Below are 20,792 nucleotides of genomic sequence, written 5' to 3'. Positions count from 1 at the left end.
CTGTGCTAATTTTATTGGGGCTAGGCACTTTGGGTATGATATGGAGGCTGGGTGAGGATTCACAAAGAAATCATTGTAGAATCAAACTGTATTGGAGAAATTGATATTTTTTTCCAGGGTATATCTTCCCCAATCCCACAACAGCATACAGATGGTCATATGTGAAGCTCTCTCTATCTGTTAGTGTAAATAATATTAGCTGCCAACAGGCAAACTCCAGAATGGCAGTGGCATGACAACAGAAGTTTTTCTTGCTTGCATATGGTTCCATTAGTTGTTCTGTAGGGATGTATACAGACATTCATTTGTACCAGTTCTTTCCATTTAGTGGTTTTTTCATCACTTGTGGTCTGAATTCTCTTCACCCAGCTGGTGATGAATTGAATGAACAGGACATCACATGGGGAGGTTCACGGGCAGACTTGGAAGTGGCATATATGAACTGTACTCAACATTCCATGGACAAGAACCAAGCACATGGTCAAATTAACTATATGAAGTGTGGAAACATAGAGCCTATGTATGTTTCCAAGAGTAAATGTAGTTTGGAAAATAACTAACCAGTATTTTCCATTGTAATGCTTATGATCATCAAATGTCCATCTTACACCTTCTCTCATACAGAAAATATATTATCCACTCCATGAAGGAAACAACCTAAATCCCAACTAATCAACACAGAAGCACAATGTTCAGGCTTTCCTACAGGTTAAATGGTCTTCTCTACCCAGTCCATGTGTGGCTCCTTGTTGCCCAGCAGTTATACAAAGAAAACATAGTTCATTCCACATTCATACCCAATAAATAATGTTGGGCCTGAATAAAGATAATTGGGGAAAAAAGAGCCTCCATTCAGAACAGTCAGCAAAGAAAGACACATAAAATTTCAGTTTAGAAAATCTTATGGAATTGACAGTAAGTAGGCTGCTCCACCTGGTGATTGGATATATGACCCTGATTTTTCTTTCTGGGGAAAAATCCATTATCCACCGTTTTCCTTACTACATGTTCAAATCTCTTAAATTTTTTTTCTTATCCATTATTTTCTATTACCATTATGGAAGTACATCAAGGAAAAAACTAAGTGTAACACAACAGTAACAAGGAAGTTTTATTCATAAACTGCTTTCATTAAAAAATATCATATTTATTCAGCATTTCAGATGCTTGGTCCTGTTATAAAATTAAATAAATAAATAAAATTCGAGTGACTGATATGTTTTAATACCCTATATGGCCATGAACATTGAGTTACGGCATGGAGTAGATTTAAGTGGGATGAAAAAACATTTGTGAATTCTAGATCACTAGAAGATTAAACCTGAAGAATATCTTGTCTTCTCAAAACACTTCTTGATAGCATTCTTGACCTCTTTGTTCCTCAAGCTATACACAATAGGGTTCAGCATTGGGATGACCATAGTATAGAACACAGATGCAATTTTGTCCGTGTCCATGGAATGATGGGAACTCGGCTGTAAGTACATGACAATGACTGTCCCATAAAACACGGAAACTGCAACAAGGTGAAAAGTACAGGTAGATAAAGCCTTCTGGTATCCCTCACCTGAATGTATCTTCAAAACAGTGATAAATATGAACATGTAGGAAATCAAGATTATAAGAAGGGCAAAAAAGATATTAAAGCTTGAAATAAGCATAAGAATCAGCTCATTAATGTCTTTATCTGAGCAAGTCAGAGTCATGACTGCTGGAATATCACAGAAAAAGTGATGGACCACATTGGACATACAGAAAGAGAGACTGAATGTATCTCTAATATCAATAGCAGCAGTTAGAAAAGCAAAGACGTAAGAGCCTATGGCCAGACGAGCACACACACCTGTGGTCATGGTGGTGGTGTAATGGAGGGGTTTGCACACTGCTGCATAACGGTCATAAGCCATTGCAGCTAAGAGGTAGTTTTCCACAGTTGCAAAGAATACAAAAAAGAACATCTGGGCAGCACATGCATTGTAGGAGATAACCTTATCTCCTATAAGTAATCCAGCCATGACCTTGGGAGTGACTGTTGAGGAGTAACAAAAGTCCACCAGAGACAGGTTACTGAGGAAGAAGTACATGGGAATGTGTAGACGAGAGTCCAGCAGGATCAGCAAGATCATCCCCAGGTTCCCAATCAGAGTGAGGAGGTAGAGGAGGGTAAACATTAGAAAGAGAGGACCCTGCAGCTCTGGAGCATTGGTTAGTCCCAGCAGGATGAATTCTTTCACCTCTGTGTTATTCTTCATGGAACTGATCTGCGTATCACAAGATGTTCTATGGCAAAGAAAGGAACACAATGATGAACAAAACTGGTTGCACAGAAATGGAAATGTACAAGCATTATTCTATTAAAGCAATAATTTGTTCTTTAATATTCTCTATTTCTAAAGCATGTTATGGCAACCCAATTTAGTGACAACTCTCTCTAGAGTAATAAGCTTTTGGATAAGGAGTGTCCTTACAGATCATCTTTCCAACTTCTAGATTATGTATATGAGTAAACTGAGTTGCAGGAAAGGCTAACAAGTTATCCAAGTTCACATGTTTGGAATGAATCCATCTCCTATATCATATCTTTTAAATCTAACAACTTACACTTCCACAGTGCTCTCATGCCAGGTGCTCTGTATGTGTATATTTATTTAATCTTCTCATCAGTCCTATTAGATTGTTTAGTTATTCCTCCCCTATAGATACCTAGTAATTTGGCAACTGAGAGATCAAGTAATTTATTTAAGTTTAAGTAGGTATTAATGGACAAAGCCAAGCTTTAGACACAATCAAAAGGATTCCCAACCTAAGAGTTGTTAATGAATTTGAATTGACTTTAATTTCATTCAATTTATACTTACTTGTCTCTATTGTGCTGAACTTAATGCCTGGAATAGAATAGTTACATAATTCACAGATAAATGCATAGTAGATGTAGTGGGCTAGATGCAGCATTAGAGCCATGTGCAATCAACAAAGGCAATTCTGAACAGAAGGTATAGCATTGGATGTTAAGGCTTGGTCTCTGAGAATCATGTGTATACAATCACATATCACCCCTACCATTTATGACTGGGAGACATTGGTCCTAACTTCTCTAAGTCTCTATCCACCACCAAAATGAAAGTGCTGTTGGAAAATACCTCAAAGGATTATTGTAAGAATTTAAAGACATTGTGTATAAAAAGAGTTAGCATAATGAGGGTACCAAGCACAATGCTAAAGAGTAGTAGCTATAATATTATTAACATAGAACAATGGTCTCTATGTTGGTGTAGGAAAGTCAAGTGACAGATATAGGGGGCTGGGTTTTTTTAAAAAATGTTATTTTATTTTTTCGGTGTTCCAAGATTCATTGTTTACATACCACGCTCAGTGCTCCATGAAATACATATCCTCCTTAATATCCACCAGCAGCCTGGGTTTAAGTCTGTTGGCCTTAACGTTTGATTTGCCTTTTTGTACATGCTGTGTACACAGATGTTTGGTTTTCCCCCTATTTCTCACCCTGTGCTCATGGCTATGTCAATCATTTTGTATGAGAACCCAGAGATCTTCAAGTTTTTCTTTTCTTAATTTCTTTCTTGAGATATATGTTTTACCCTACCACTCTATCTTAGACCCGTTCTTACTGTCATTCCTAAGAACACTGAGCTGGATCACCAATACTGAGGGATGAAAATTCGTGGCATGGGGGTTGATACTAATCTGCAGATCTACTCATAAGAAAGCACAAATCTTTGTATTTTTACTTGAAGCTTTGTGAAAGACATGCATTCTTTGGTAACCACTATTCTTTACCATCTCCCTCCTGGGTCCTAAACACATTTTTTTTACATGTCTTCACCTTAAAGTATTTGTGTTTGTCAACACCTCATCCACATAATATTTTATTACGATATCACATATATATCTTTTGCTGTGTTCTATGATGACTAATAGCTCCCCTGAGGTTAGAAACAGCTTAAAATTCCTGTTTATGTGTAGCTGGTCTCATAGATCAAGAGACAAATAATATGGATAATAGATGATACTGATGATGATGATAATGATCATGGTCATGATGATAAATAGATAGAGCAGAAGAGGAAGAGATATAAATTGGGTATGTACACACACTCGCACATATACAAATAGCCTTATTTACTGCTAAGAAAATGAGTTGAGAAGTTATGTGTCTTCTTAAAATTCTACACCTGGTATGAGATAGTTAAGATATAGATACATGTCTAACTGATCCAAATTCCTGTAGCTTTAATCACTGTATTGTCAGATTTTCTACATGAACAAGTAATAATGGGGTAGGTTGTAAGGAAATAATAGTGAAAAATATGTAAGGGTATTAGTAGCTTCCTGGTGATCTTTCTGGAAAGGAAGAATGTGTCATTTCACTGTGTTTGGTTAGCTATCCCTTCAGTGACAAAACACACAGTAAATAGGACTTATTTAACAACTACCCAATCAGAGTACCATCTATCACAGGGTTGTCCTAACCTCTTAAGAAAAGCAGATGGAATTTCAGAAATATTTCTCTGCACTTTCCTGATTATAGTGTTTTTCCCTGACTCCTATACTTATGCCAATATTCAGAAATAGTGTTCAAACAACCAAATAGGAGCTCAAAAACTCACAGAAGATGTAGACACCCCACTGCTTCTGCATCAATTACAGTTTTCACTGCAATCTACAGTGTAGATTGAATCTAGAAACTTACCTTGCTCTTGAAAAGAAAGGAAAGACAGTGCTGAATTGTGAGTCTGCAATCAGAAATTCAGCCCCAAAAGAATGTTATAATTAATGTTGGAGAAATTCTGTCTCGTGTTCTGGTCGAGATATTCTTAGTTCCCTGAAGCATGAAGATCCAGAGAAAGGATCATTAATATGGGGCTTCCTAGGAAGCCTGTATTTAAGTAATGCACCTACCAAGATTTTTTGAAGTACTCAGAATATGATTTACGTCCTACTGATCTCAGTTTCCTTATTTATGATAAGGAGATAATTAAATTATCTGTCCCACAGACTTTTTAGAATTGTATTTGTGACCAGCAAATGGGGACAGATGTAAGCCCTTAGTAAGGGCTTAAATTTTCAACATGAAAGAGTTTAATTTTTATTTCAGGGTGTCTTCCCTGCCTGTCATTGCAGCCTCGCTGCAAATACCCAGTTTGGTGTCTACAACAAGGTTAGGTTTTAGTTCAATAAATGATGGATAATTGGGCTCTGCCCAACATCTGGTCCTTTTAAACAACGTCATGCAGCATCATGATGGGATTTCAGCCCATAATGAACAAGAACAAGGAGAAATTTGTACAGGTATGGAAATCTTGGGGGAAAAGACCCCTGTGAGGGCAAACACCTCTCCTCATCCCAATTATATGAGGCAGAAATAATTAAACTATATGCAGTGGCATAATTTGGTATGTTGTGTAACACATACATACATTTGCAATATTGCTCTCTTTTCTCTCTCCTCCCCCACTTAAAAATTAAGGTGAATTTTGGTGCACCTGGGTGGCTCAGTTGGTTAAGTGAGGTTATGATCTCAGAGTCCTGGAATTCTTCCTCCCTTGGGTTGCCTGCCAACCAGGGGCTCAGCTCAGCTGAGGGTCTGCTTCACGCTCTCGCTCTGCTCCTCACCCCTGCTTGTGCTCTTGCTCTCTCTCTCTTTCAAATAACTAAATACAATCTTTTAAAGAATTATGGTGACTTTTACATACCCCAAGAGTGGTTTTGTTTAATTAATTTACATTTATTATTATTTTTGATATTTGTTTTTTAAATTTAATTTTTTCAGTGTTCCAAGATTCATTGTAGGTGCACCATGCCCAGTGCTCCATGCAATACATGCCCTCCTTAATACCCACCATCAGGCTCACCTATCACCCCGCCTCCCTCCCCTCCAAAACCTTAAGTTTGTTCTTACAGTCCACAGTCTCTCATGGTTCATCTCCCCTTCTGATTTCCCCCAATTCACTTTTCCTTTCTTTCTCTTAATGTCCTCCATGTTATTCCTTATGCTCCACAAGTAAGTGAAACCATATGATACTTGACTTTCACTGCTTGACTTATTTCACTCAGCTTAATCTTCTCCAGTTCCATCCATGTTGACACAAAAGTCAGGTATTCATCTTTTCTGATGGAGGCATAATATTCTATTGTATATAAGGACCACACCTTCTTTATCCATTCATCTGTTGAAGGGCATCTTGGCTCTTTCCACAATTTGGTAATTGTGGCCATTGCTGCTATGAATATTGGGGTACAGATGGCCCTTCTCTTCACATCTGTATCTTTGGGGTAAATAACCAGTAGTGCAATTTCAGGGTCATAGGGTAGCTCTATTTTGAATTTCTTAAGGAATCTCCACACTGTTTTCCAAAGTGGCTGCACCAACTTGCATTCCCACCAGCAGTGTAAGAAGGTTCTCCTTTCTCCACATCCTCTCCAACACTTGTATCTTGTCTTGTTAATTTGGGCCATTCTAACCTATAAGATGGTATCTCAGTGTAGTTTTGATTTGAATTTCCCTGATGGATAATGATGATGAACATTTTTTACACGTGTCTGTTAGCCATTTGTATGTCTTTGGAGAAGTGTCTGTTCATGTCTTCTGCCCATTTTTCTTATAGATCTTTGATCCCAGCCCTTTATCTGTTATGTCATTTGCAAATAGCTTCTCCCATTCCGTGGGTTGCCTCTTAGTTTTGTTCACTGTTTCCTTTGCTGTGCAAAGGCTTTTTATCTTGATGAAGTCCCAAAAGTTCATTTTTGGTTTTGTTTTCCTTGCCTTTAGAGACATATCTTGAAAGAAGTAACTGTGGCCGATGTTGAAGAGGTTACTGCCTATATTCTCCTTGAGAACTTTGATGGATTCCTATCTCATCTTGAGATTTTTCATCCATTTGGAGTTTTATCTTTACGTAGAGTTTATCTTTGTGTAAGACAATTGTCCAGTTTCATTCTTCTGCATGTGGCTGTCCAGTTTTCCCAACACCATTTGTTGAAAAGACTTTTTTCCATTGGACATTCTTTCCTGCTTTGTCAAAGATATAGTTTACTATAGAGTTGAGGGCCCATTTCTGGGTTCTCTATTCTGTTCCATTGATCTATGTGTCTGTTTCTGTGCCAATATCATGCTGCCTTGATGATTACAGCTTTGTAATATAGCTTGAAGTCAGCTATATTATGATGTGATGCTTCTAGCTTTGGTAATCTTTTTCAACATTCTCCCAGTGATTCAGTGTCTTTTCCAATTCCATACACATTTTTGGATTGTTTGTTTCAGCTCTGTGAAAATGTCAATAAATATTTTGATAAATATTTTGATAAATAAATAAATAAATAAATATTTTGATAAATATTCATTGAATATGTAGATTGCTTTGGGCAGCATAGACATTTTAACAATATTTATTCTTCCAGTCCATGAGCATGGAATGTTTTTCCATCTGTTTGTGTCTTCCTCAATTTCTTTCCTCAGGGTTCTGTAGTTTCTGGAGTATAGATCCTTTACCTCTTTGGTTAGGTTTATTCCTATGTACCTTATGGGTTTTGGTGCCATTGTAAATGGAATCAATTCCTTAATTTCTCTTTCTTCAGTCACGTTATTAATGTATAAAAAATGTGACTGATTTCTGCACATTGATTTTGCATCCTGCCACATTGCTGAATTGCTGTATGAGCTCTAGTAATTTGAGGGTGAAGTCTTTTTTAAAGTAATAGTTAGAAAAAAAATAAAATAATAGTTAGATATGTTTCCAATAAGAAAAACATCATTGCAAAACTATAAGTGAATATTTGTGTTGTTCTACACTTCCCCCAAAGTAGTAGCATAAGAATATTAACATATTCAAGTACAATCTTACAAATACTGAAATACTAAAGCCTCCTATTATCTAGAGGTGACAAATTAGATAATGATACACATTTATGTGGATAAGATTTGTATAATATAGTGCTCTCTGAGGATCAAAACTAAAAGCATAAAAATTGTGCATTATACTAGCATATTGAATGTGCATCATATTTTTTAATTTTTTATTTATTTTCAGCATAACAGTATTCATCGTTTTTGCACCACACCCAGTGCTCCATGCAATCTGTGCCCTCCCTAATACCCACCACCTGGTTCCCCCAACCTCCCACCCCCCACCCCTTCAAAACCCTCAGGTTGTTTTTCAGAGTCCATAGTCTCTCATGGTTCACCTCCGCTTCCAATTTCCCTCAACTGCCTTCTCCTCTCCATCTACCCTTGTCCTCTATGTTATTTGTTATGCTCCACAAATAAGTGAAACCATATGATAATTGACTCTTTCTGCTTGACTTATTTCACTCAGCATAATCTCTTCCAGTCCTGTCCACGTTGCTACAAAAGTTGGGTGTTCGTCCTTTCTGGTGGAGGCATAATACTCCATAGTGTAGAATGTGCATTATTTTTAAAAAATTTATTTATTTGACAGACAGAGATCACAAGTAAGGAGAGAGGCAGGCAGAGAGAGAGGAAGGGAAGCAGACTCCCTGCTGAGCAGAGAGCCCCATGTGGGGCTCGATCCCAGGACCCTGAGATCGTGACCTGAGCTGAAGGCAGAGGCTTTAACCCACTGAGCCACCCAGGTGCCCCAAATGTGCATCATTTTTATTATTGACAGATATTGCCAGGTTTATATTCTAGATAGATATTCCAAATCATTTCAGTTAATTATATTTCAAATGTATGAAGTAATTTTCAAATATAATCAGACACTAACTCTTAATCTCACATTTAATGTCTTTCTTATGATTTACCTACTAGCATTTATTTGTTGTGTTACTTGACATTTAATGAGACATCACTGCTAAGTGAAAATTATGAGATTATTTCAGATGATTCACTTGATTATGGGTCCAAATATTGGAGTGCAAATACTTGGTGAAAATGTAGATAAAAGTATTTAAACAAAGCAGAAAATCAACTGTTCTTCTTGAAATGCATTATACATTTATCTAAAAAGTTTATGGTATAGATGATATGCTAAAACCACCAATGCTTAAAGAATTATCATATTGATATTATCATATTGATAAAGAATAATCATATATAATATATATATACATATAATAAAGAATTATCATATTGATACATTCTGACTTAGAGCTTAATTATTTTATTCATTCATTTATTGAAAATCTACTATGAAACAGATACCCACTTAGGTACTGAAGACTGTGTTGTAAAGAAAACTAATAAAGCCACAGCTTTCACAGAATTTAAATTCTAGTTGGAGTACATGGATCATAAACAAGGAAACAAATAAATATATAAGAGATGAAGGTCTATAAGGATATGAAGAATAACACAGAGTGAAAGAACAGTGTACATAGTGAATAAAAAGGGATTGTTTTATAAAGGTGGTCAGGAAAACATTGTGTAATAGTGTAATAATTAAGCAATGATCTTAAAGAAGTAAGGGAACATTCTACACAGAGAAAAGCAAGTACAAATGTCCTAATCAGGAACATGATTGAAATTGTCAGATTGTGAAGAAATAGGAAGAAAATCATGTGAATGAAGTAGGGCAGAAGAATAAAGAGGCAACAAAAAATAATTTAGATCAACAAAAGAAACATGAAATATGAGCATTAATCATTCCAAAGCATTTCCAGAAGCAAAATGTACATTACTTGTTTTCAGTGAGTTTTTAAGTACTGCGAGAATTTGTAATAATATCTGAAGAAATTAAAAAATACTTCTAGTCTTCTTCCATCTTCTCATATTCTGGCTGTGTTTTACCTTTTTGAAAAGTGTAATATGAGCATGTTAGTTCTATGTAATGACTCAGTTAAAACAGAAATATTAATTCACTTAAGATGCTATATGTAAGCATCTCCCTGTAAAATGAGCTCTCCAAAATCAGAACCTTTCATTGAGTAGTATATTACTTTCATTCTGAAGTTAGGACTCTTAGAAAAGAATTCAAATAAGGAAGTGAAAAATACAGGAGATAAATTTCTATTCTAATACATGAATCAAACATTCAAATTATTATTATAAAACACTAGCAACATTCCCTTTAATTCTGGGAAATTTCCTACTCTAGTGTGTATGTATCATCATGGGCACATGCATGCACTTCTGTTCATGGTCTCATCTGTGCTCTTATTTTATGGGTCTCTGCATTGATGCAGTAGAAAAATGCATGTAGAATAAGTGACTAAATCCATATCCTGAATAAAATTTTTACAACTAAGCCCTAAGACATCTTAGTCATTCTTGTTCAGGCTTTTATTTGTACACACAATGTTTGCTTTTTTTTCAGAACAAAAGAGTTTTGAAGAAGTTAGGCTACTACATCAGGAGCTTAATTTCACTATGGCCTTATTGTAACTAGATTAGTGCACATTGTACAGTGTTAAAATCACAATCCTAGAGATAATTTTGACTCTAACATGGTCTTCATGAATGCATTCTTGACTTCCTTGTTCCTCATGCTATAGACCACAGGGTTTAGCATGGGGATGACCATCGTGTAGAACACAGACACCATTTTGTCTGTGTCCATGGAATGGCTGGAGCTGGGCTGTAAGTACATGAAGATGACTGTCCCATAGAAGATGGACACAGCAGTGAGGTGGGAAGCACAGGTAGATATAGCCTTCTGATATCCAGTAGATGAGTGCATCTTCAGGATGGTGATAAATATGAATAGGTAGGAAATCAAGATAACCAGGAGAGCAAAAAAGATGTTGAAACTCACAACATAAACAAGAACCAGCTCACTGACATGTCTATCAGAGCAAGAAAGAACCATGACTGCTGGAACATCACAGAAAAAGTGATGGATTACATTGTTCATACAGAAAGAGAGACTAAATGTGTCTCTAATGTGGATAGAGGCATTCAGGAAACCACAGACATAGCAGCCTATGACCAAACGAGCACACACATCTGTTGTCATGGTGGTGGTGTAATGGAGGGGTTTGCACACTGCTGCATAACGGTCATAAGCCATTGAGGCCAAGAGATAATTTTCCACAGTGGCAAAGGCTGCAAAAAAGAACATCTGAGAAGCACATGCATTGTAGGAAATGACCTTATCTTCTATAAGTAATCCAGCCATGACCTTGGGAGTGACAGCTGTAGAGTAACAAAAGTCCACCAGAGACAGATTACTGAGGAAAAAGTACATGGGGGTGTGGAGATGGGAGTCCAACAGAACCAACATGGTAATCCCCAAATTCCCAACCAGAGTGATGAGGTAGATGAGAGTGAACATTATGAAGAGGGGAAGCTGCAATTTGGGGTCATTCGTTAGTCCCAGCAGAATGAACTGTGTCACTTCTGTCCTGTTCTCCATCAATGTTGAGAACCACTAATGCTCTGTGGCTACAAGAAGAAATAAATGGGTGATAAACAAAAAAACTTACAGTGACAGAGTACATATAGTGTGTGTTATTTCATTAGAGCAATAACTTGTATTTCAAGGTTCTCCAGATAAAACATTAGCTTGACAACAAAAGTTAATGCACTAATTACATGTAGATTTACAAACTGTTGACTCTGAAGTAGGGAGCTTCTCCTCAATTCTAAAATTTTATAGATTTGTAAAATGAGGTGTAGAAAATTGACTAACTTGATCAAGATGACTTGTCCAGAATGAATACAGTTCACTTTTTCCAAGCCTGGTAAAAACAGATACTTGCATGCTGCTGACTTGCCAGGAACTGCCATAGACACAGTAGGTGTACAGATAGTCCCCAACTTACGATGATTTGACTTAATGATTTTTCAACTTGATGATGGTGCAAAAGTGATACACATGCAGTAGAAACCATACATCAAATTTTGAATTGGGGTATTTTTCTGGGCTAGTGATAGCCAATATGATCCTCTCTCCTGGTGCTGGGCAAGGGCAGTAAACCACAGCTCCAGGTCAGTCAGATGATCATGAGGTCCAACAACTGATACCTTTACAACCATCCTGTACCAGCTCATGCATTCCGTGTTTCATTTTCACTACTGCATTCAACAAATTCCAGATATTCAATGCGTCATTATCAAGTAGGCCTTGTGTGAGATGATTTTTTCCCAACTGTACATTAATGTTAAGAGCTGGAAACATGGTTATGGTAGGATGATGTTCAGTAGGTCAGATGTAGTAAGTGAATTTTCATCTTATGATATTTTCGATGTACAATGGGTTTCTAGGGACATAACCCCATTGTAAGTACCAGAAGATCTGTATATTCATCACATCCTCTCAAGAACATTATGAGTTTGATTTGTTATTATGTTCATTTAAATTATGATGCACAGAGGGGTGCCTGGCTGGCTCAGTCAGTAGAGCCTGCAACCCTTGTTCTTGGGATTGTGAGTTCTAGCCCCATGTTGGGTATAGAGATTACTTAAAACTTTAACAAAAAAGCTGGGAGGAAAACAAACTATGATGCACAGAAGTTGAATAATTTTTTATATTTCAAATGAGTATTAATTGACTAGCCATGCTCAGGGCCAAGCCAAACTTTGAGCCCACACTGAGTGGTTCCTAAGGTGATAGTCTAAATTGTATTTGAATCAAATTGAGTTTAACTCAGTGCAATTGTTCATTTTCTCCATTGATACAAATTCATTGAGTTTTTCCAGTGAAGTATCCAAGAGATATATGCATAGTAGATGTGGTGAGATAGTGGAGCAGTAGGGGCATGACAGCCAGCAGAGGCTATCTGAGGGGAAGACACAGAATTGAGTGTAGAGCTTATGTTCCAGGATGAGGTGCATAGCAGCCCTACTACCATTTAATAACGAGGAGCCATCAGTCTTAACCTAACTTATCTGAACTTCCTATTTCCATTGGCAATAAATAAATAAATAAATAAATAAAGACAGTAATGAGACCTATAATATAGCATTGTTATGAGAATAAAGTAAGGTAATACTTAAAAACTGATAAAATCTGGGTGATTAGCACAGTCTCATGAGCTATAGTGTTATTGTTAGAATGGGATGATTGTGTTTACATTGCTTTGGGAAAAATGGGTGTCGCCCTGTAGGGCTTCAGGTGTGTGTGATGTATGAAGTCTTATAGTCTCTTTAATTTGCCTTTCTCACCCACAGAGGCCTCAGAGGTTTTTTTGTGATCTCCAGGATTTCTCCATCTGTTTTCATTTCACCCATGCAATCAGCTGCTCCAACAAGTCCACACAAGCTTTCTTTTGCCTAAAATCTTCCTTGAAATCTATGCCTTAGCTTGGATCCTCCCCTGGATAACTCATTCTTTCTCTCATGACTGCATCTCACAGCAGAATCAGAGATCAAGGGTGACAGTTCCTTGTCTATGGGCTCTCTTCAGCCTGCAGATCTGTTTTAGTGGCAAGTGCCACATAATAAAATATTTCATTTGAATCTGCTCTTCCATAGAACAGTACTATAAATCTGCTCACTTGCATTTGAAGCGTTGGAAAGGTATCCTTCTTCTGCTAACTACTAAAATCTTCCTCCTAAACTTTGGAAAATTCCCTGCACCAGGCTGTTCCCTGATAACATTGTTTGCCAACCTTAACACACATGTCCACTTGGAGCCTAGTCTATGTTCTACAAGCAATAAGAAAGGCTTTATAGGTCAATGTGTGTGTGTATATGGTAGGTTGTATTGTTATTCCTCCTTCACCATTGTAGAGCATGAGGATCTGAGAAGTTCTGTGATGCTCTAAAATTACACAGCTAGCTTGGGAAGGAGTCAAGATTCAAGAGTTAAATCCATGTTCTGTGTAATCAAAAGGCTTTGCTCTTAGCCAGTCGCGTCAACATGTGTGGATGTGCTGGTGACAATAAGCTTAAGATGGTAGGGGAAAGTTTAAAATACCATTTGGATTTTATTAATTCATATTAGAAATTTTGTTGTAAAGATTATTTGGGGATATGAGGGTGGATCCATCAGTTGAGCATCTGACCCTTGATTTCAGCTCAGGTCATGATCTCAAGGTCGTGAGATGGAGCCCCCTGTTGGCTCCATGGTCAGTCTGAGGTGCAGAATCTACTTTAGTTTCTCTCTCCCTCTCCCTCTGCCCCTTCCCCCACTCTTGCATGCTCTATAAATAAATTAATTAATTAATTAAATCTTTTAAAAAGATTATTACACTCATAGTTTTTTGTTCATTTTGCTTTTTTGTTTACATTGATGAGAGGCCAGCATTTAGAGAACAGGATGTAAAAACCAATAAATTAATTAGAGAATCTTCTGTGACTTTTTTGTTCAGATCCTTAGGAAAGAAGGATGATGGTCCTTAAGTACCAGTAAATTCCCTTCTGATGGATATTTTGACACTTATACCCCAGTCTCAACTCAGTATTTTGAATAACATTGAAGATATCTATTTCTGCCCCCAAAGAACTTGAAGTAGGTAGAGCTGTCCCACACCTTTTGCATGGATTACAGCTCTAATTAAAAATGTTTACAGGATATAGATGCTCACTTGTCTGCTGGGAGAGCAGGAAGAGCCATTTCTGAGCAATGGGTCTGAATCAGAATTTCAGCTGCAGAATAACACCTAAATACTACTCTTAGGACATGGTCATAAGGCTCTAAGTACTCTAAGACAGGGGAAAATGGAAGAAAGAACATTAACATGGTTCAATTTCTGTACCTACCTTGCATTCCTTCTGTGTCCTTAGAGGGATCACTTACCTTCTTCTTATTTGTAAAATAAAGATGATAAGATTACCTCTTCCATAATTCACAGACTTGTGTCTGTAAATAAGAAGCAAGGGAGGGTCTGTAAAACGTCTCCATAAGAAGTTATCACTTTTAAGTCAATGAATATAATTTTTATCTCAGGGAGTTTCCCTTGAATATCCTTAGTAGTTCATAGCAAATCCTGGGATAAGGCCTCTGTGCACTAGCAAATGAATACATGATCACCAAACAGGTTCAGCATGTGGACTGGTGTCTCTACAATGGTGACATGTGGGATCATATTGGGATTTCAATGGCTAGTGCATTGGGATGTGGAGAGAATTATAGAGACACAGAGCTCTCTGGGAATTTCCCCTGGGAGAACATTTCTAGCACCTCATCCCACTTTCCCAGGATGGAGGCAATTAAACTGCCTGTGGGGGCCTTGCTGGTTATTTCATTGAACACACATGCTTTTGTATTACTTGTCATTTCTTCTGATTTTTGTCAGTTTATAATTAAGTATAATTTCTGTACATTAGTATCCACAATCCCAGCAGATAGTTGTAAGATTTTGTCAAATTTATATCCAGTAAGCCCCATCACCTAAAAAACTTCATGCAAACCTCTTCTGACAAACCCATTCTCCCACCCACTGCCCCGACAACCAATACACTGTTTTGTCCAAATAAATTTGCCTTTCCAACAGTGTCCTTAAGTGTGATCCTATAATATGTACTCTGAGTCTATAATCTTTCATTTATCATTTGAGGCCTGTCTGTATTATTTCCTGTGTCAGAGTGGAATATTTTTTACTGTCTGGTCATTACCAATTGTTAATCTTATTCTCAGTTGAAGAATATTTGTGTTGATTCTAGTGTTTGGTGATTACAAATAAAGTTGGTCTAAACATTTGCCTAAGGACTGTTTCCTGGTTGCCCTCATGGCTTGTGATCAGCCTACAGTGGTATGTAAGCCCTTACATTACAACACTGCTCTGGCACCAGCAAATGTGTGGAGACGTGGCAATCAGATGCTATGTCTGGGGCTTCCTTGAATCTGCCACCCACACTGGATTCAACTTCTGTCTTCCCTTCTGCCATTCCAATGTGGTCCATCACTTTTTCTGTGATATCCCCCCAATCTTGGCTTTTTTCTGTTCTGATGTCTATATAAAGGAGACTGTGCTCTTTATCTTTGTAGATTTCAATGTCTGTTTTGCCCTTATAGCTATCTTGACCTCCTGTCTATCTTCATTGACATCCTAATAAGTATGTGCTCAACACAGGGACAGTTACTCTGCTGATTTCACATGGCTCACTCATGAGACTGCATATCTTCTGCATGGTGAGCTGGGCTGAAATGTTCAAGATGGACTTACATTTCTAACCGTTGATTCAGGTTACTCTCTACCTTTTTTCTACAAGTTCTTTCATCCTCCGGAGGATGGACCAGATTTCTTACATAATATTTTCAGTATGAAAGTACAATTGAATGGTTTCATGAAGTCTAGATGTTTAACTTTCACAACATTTTTTTCTGTCACATTATACTAATCAATGATGTCAAAGGGCTGGCTCAGGTTCAAGTATGAATCAAGCATGAAGAATGACTCCACCTCTTGAGGAAGAAAGCTGCAAAGAATTTGTACCCATAGTTAATCTAACACAATTAGAAATCAGGTTAAAGTGCTGTAACTAAGAAAGCCAAAATATAGTGGCTAAAATAAGACAGCAATTTATTCTCAAATAGTGGAAGTTAACGCACTTTTGTAAAAACTCTCTGTATAGCTGGTGTGTCTTGATCATTCTGGGGCCAGGTTCAGTTCACAAAGTCTCTCCCAACCATCTCCTGCAGTGTTAAAAGTCTGTCCTCATAATAACTACTCTATCTGGAGGAGAGAAGAAAGAGATGAGTGAAGGATAAATAATTTCTTTTCAAGAAAGTGATAACAACAGCTGCATGCATTACTTCTGAGTACATTCCATTGACAAGAATTCATTAATAAGGCCACAAAAAACAATCAGATAAACCAACTTCAAAATTTTATTCCTAGCTGAAAGGCAATGTGCTTAGCTGAAATCTCAATACTCTGGAAAAAGAAGTAATGTTTTCTGAGGAAATTCAGGATAATCCCACACAGTTAGTAACTGAATCTGACCTTCCAAGACCTGGAGCCTTTTCAATACAAGGTCAGAGAGATGAGTAACCAGTGGAGGTGGATGGTGTCCTAGAAACCAAGTGATGAGAAATGTGCCAAAAGGGGATGGATGTGTCCGAACTGCTAGTAGGTTAAGAAATATCAAGACTAAGAACTGGTGATAGGCCACAGTGATAGGAAGTTGGTGGGTGATTTGAGTGGTTTTGATTAGATGGTGGGGGCAGAAATCTCATTAAATGTATAGTCTACAGTCTAGTCCATGATTATTCTTTGTTCTATATAGTTCCTAAGTATTTTCCCAGCTAGCACAGTGAAGTAAAGGTATGTTGTCTTTTCCCAGAGCAGCTAGGGGGATAAGGCTTTGAGACTTTCAACTTTGAGAAGAGAAATAGAGCCGAACAACATGATGGGAAGCCAAGGTTTCAGGAGATGACTGATAAGAGATGTTTTGACAACAGATGATGCTTCATGAACCTGAGCATCAGTTATTGCAAATGCCTACTTTGCAGCAAGTCATTGCTCTTGGCTTCACTTTCCCTCCATTTTGTCTGAGTACAAGATTAATGTAACTAGTTCTTTGGAAGAATGAAGGAGGGGGAGTGGTCTATGTCACCTTGGGGAAAAGAAGCATAGAGACAGGAAAAGAAGAGGCACAGGAGGAGGTGTGGTGCTTGAAGTGGTGAACAAGTGAGACAAAAACAGGGATTTGGAACAGGAACTGAGGGACAAAAAGAAACACACACCCAATCCCTACTCAAAGACACCTCAAAATCATTTAGGAAGGTACTCAGCCTCCTGTAGCTAGTTGCTATTTAATCTACCAGTTAAAGGAAACAAGACTAGAGGATTTGGTTTCTTTTTAGTTACAACTGAGAAGTTAGATGGGCTCTTTGGAGAAAGAGCTGATTGCTGGGTTCGGAGAACAGCACAGGCAGAGCCTGGATCTTGATCTTGTAAGATCAGAAAGTAAGGTCTCAGAAAACAATAGGGTTGGGTATATCAAAAGGAAACAAGAATACAACTGAAAGTGTTCCTAATGGCTAAATATGGAACAATTTGAACAATAAAGTAAATAACATGGAACTACATTGTATGCCAAAATATAAAGCAGATAGTTATAAGTCCATGCTGATAAGTAAGTAAGAAACTAAGTAAATAAATAAAATTTTCTTATAGAATAATTTGAAATAATATGCTTAGCCTTCCCTTAGGAGGTGCAGTGTAGTCCTTTCCACCACGAGTGTGACCTGAACGTAGTTTCTAAAATATAAAACATGCAAGGGGAAAAGGTAGCATTACACTCAAGCACTTGGCAAACACTTGTCTGCTGGGAGAGCAGGAAGAGCCATTTCTGAGCAATGGGTCTGAATCACCTGGTTGAGGTGATGAAGGTTAAGATCCCCAGTGACAACTCATGTTGGTAGTATGTGTCCCCAATGAGATGTGATAATAACAGCACTTCTCATTCTCTCTCAGTATCTAAACCTCTGTGTAACGATGACCAATAAAGTGAGACAAGTCTAAACTGAAAGACCCTCTACAAAACAAACAAACAAACAAAAAAAACCCCCAAAAAACCAGAGAAATACTCCTCAAAGATATTAAGGTGGTGAAAACCCAGGAAAGACTGAGACACTTGTCATAGATTAGATGAGACTAAGGAGACAGGACAATATATGGATCCCAGGTTGGATCCTCTAGGAGCTAATGATATTAGTTGATAAATAATAATCCGAATGAATTCTTGAAGTTTAGATAATAGTAATGTGTCAATGATGCTTTCTTAACTTTGACTAGTGTATTATTATAAATTAAGATGTTAACACTAGGGGAAGTTGGGTAAAAGGTATGTGGGACTTATCTATACTATTTCAACAAACATTTTGAAAATCTAAAATCGTTTTCAAATTTAAAGATATATTTAAAGTAATTATTAAAAAATATGCCATTCCAATCAAAATTCCACCAGTATTTTTCAAAGAGCTGGAGCAAATAATACTAAAATTTGTATGGAATCGGAAGAGACCCCGAATTGCTAAGGAAATGTTGAAAAACAAAAATAAAACTGGTGGCAAAACGTTACCTGATTTCAAGCTTTACTACAAAGCTGTGATCACCAAGACAGCATGGTACTGGCATAAAAACAGACACATGGACCAGTGGAACAGAGTAGAGAGCCCAGATATGGACCCTCATCTCTATGGTCAAATAATCTTTGACAAAACAGGAAAAAATATCCAGTGGAAAAAAGACAGTCTCTTCAATAAATGGTGCTGGGAAAACTGGACAGCTATATGTAGAAGAATGAAACTTGACCATTCTCTTACACCGTACACAAAGATAAACTCGAAATGGATAAAAGACCTCAACGTGAGACAGGAATCCATCAGAATCCTCGAGGAGAACATAGGGAGTAACCTCTTTGATATCAGCCACAGCAACTTCTTTCAAGATATGTCTCCAAAGGCGAAGGAAACAAAGGCAAAGATGAACTTCTGGGACTTCATCAAGATAAAAAGCTTCTGCACAGCAAAAGAAACAGTCATCAAAACAAAGAGGCAACCCACGGAATGGGAGAAGATATTTGCAATTGACAGTACAGATAAAAGGTTGATATCCAGGATCTATAAAGAACTCCTCAAACTCAACACACACAAAACAGATAATCATATTAAAAAATGGGCAGAAGATATGAACAGACACTTCTCCAAGGAAGAAATACAAATGGCTACCAGACACATGAAAAAATGTTCATCATCACTAGCCATCAGGGAGATTCAAATCAAAACCACATTGAGATACCACCTTACACCAGTTAGAATGGCCAAAATTAGCAAGACAGGAAACAACGTGTGTTGGAGAGGATGTGGAGAAAGGGGAACCCTCTTACACTGTTGGTGGGAATGCAAACTGGTGCAGCCACTTTGGAGAACAGTGTGGAGATTCCTCAGGAAATTAAAAATAGAGCTTCCCTATGACCCTGCAATTGCACTGCTGGGTATTTACCCCAAAGATACAGATGTAGTGAAAAGAAGGGCCATCTGTACCCCAATGTTTATAGCAGCAATGGCCACGGTCGCCAAACTGTGGAAAGAACCAAGATGCCCTTCAACGGATGAATGGATAAGGAAGATGTGGTCCATATACACTATGGAGTATTATGCCTCCATCAGAAAGGACGAATACCCAACTTTTGTAGCAACATGGACAGGACTGGAAGAGATTATGCTGAGTGAAATAAGTCAAACAGAGAAAGTCAAGTATCATATGGTTTCACTTATTGGTGGAGCATAACAAATAATATAGAGGACAAGGGTAGATGGAGAGGAGAAGGCAGTTGAGGGAAATTGGAAGGGGAGGTGAACCATGAGAGACTATGGACTCTGAAAAACAACCTGAAGGGGCGGGGTGGGAGGGTGGGGGAACCAGGTGGTGGGTATTAGGGAGGGCACAGATTGCATGGAGCACTGGGTGTGGTGAAAAAACAATGAATACTGTTACGCTGAAAATAAATAAAAAATTAAAAAAAAAATAAAGTAATTATTAAAAAATAGTTCCAGAAGAGAAACTTATTTTCATAGACTTCAGAGCAGATATTCGTGTTGTATCACACAGACCCCACCAATGTCAGCATGACCCTCTTAGGACATTCAGGCACAGGTTTGCAATTCTTGAGAAATTGAATGTTTCTAAAATTATAGATAAGGAACATGTCTACAAATTCATTTGGATAGCTTTATTATAAAATTGAGATCACCTAACAGTCAAATACAATACATAATGCTTGTATATTAGTATGTTGAGGTAGGTTATGTTTATTGTTGTAAAGTATTGTCATGCTTACATTAATTTTTTTGTAGACAGGGAGAGAGAGAGAGACTGAGTGTTTGAGTGTAGGACAGGGGAGGGGCAGAGAGAAAGAGAGTGAGAGGGAATCTCAAGGAGGCTCCGTGCCCAATGTGGAATCCAAGGCAGTGCTCCGTCTT

General features: G+C 37.6%; 2 protein-coding genes across 2 annotated transcripts; both read right to left on the bottom strand.

Annotated features, from left to right (window-relative positions):
* Positions 1-1,307: 1,307 nt before the first annotated feature.
* Positions 1,308-2,252, bottom strand: LOC308350679 (olfactory receptor 5B17-like; the record flags this gene model as incomplete). The annotated part of the gene is made up of 1 exon (XM_080816190.1): positions 1,308-2,252. One exon carries the CDS (start codon positions 2,250-2,252, stop codon positions 1,308-1,310), a length of 945 nt encoding a protein of 314 aa, XP_080672316.1.
* Positions 2,253-10,391: 8,139 nt separating this feature from the next.
* LOC308351097 (olfactory receptor 5B3-like) lies at positions 10,392-11,330 on the bottom strand (the record flags this gene model as incomplete). Its single annotated transcript, XM_080816576.1, has 1 exon — positions 10,392-11,330. The coding sequence occupies one exon, from the start codon at positions 11,328-11,330 to the stop codon at positions 10,392-10,394; it is 939 nt and encodes a 312-aa protein (XP_080672702.1).
* Positions 11,331-20,792: the final 9,462 nt, after the last annotated feature.

Source organism: Martes martes (assembly GCF_963455335.1).
Source record: "Martes martes genome assembly, chromosome: 10".
NCBI lineage: Eukaryota > Metazoa > Chordata > Mammalia > Carnivora > Mustelidae > Martes > Martes martes.
Note: the sequence above shows the minus strand (reverse complement) of the source record. Positions and strands in the feature narration are given on the sequence as shown.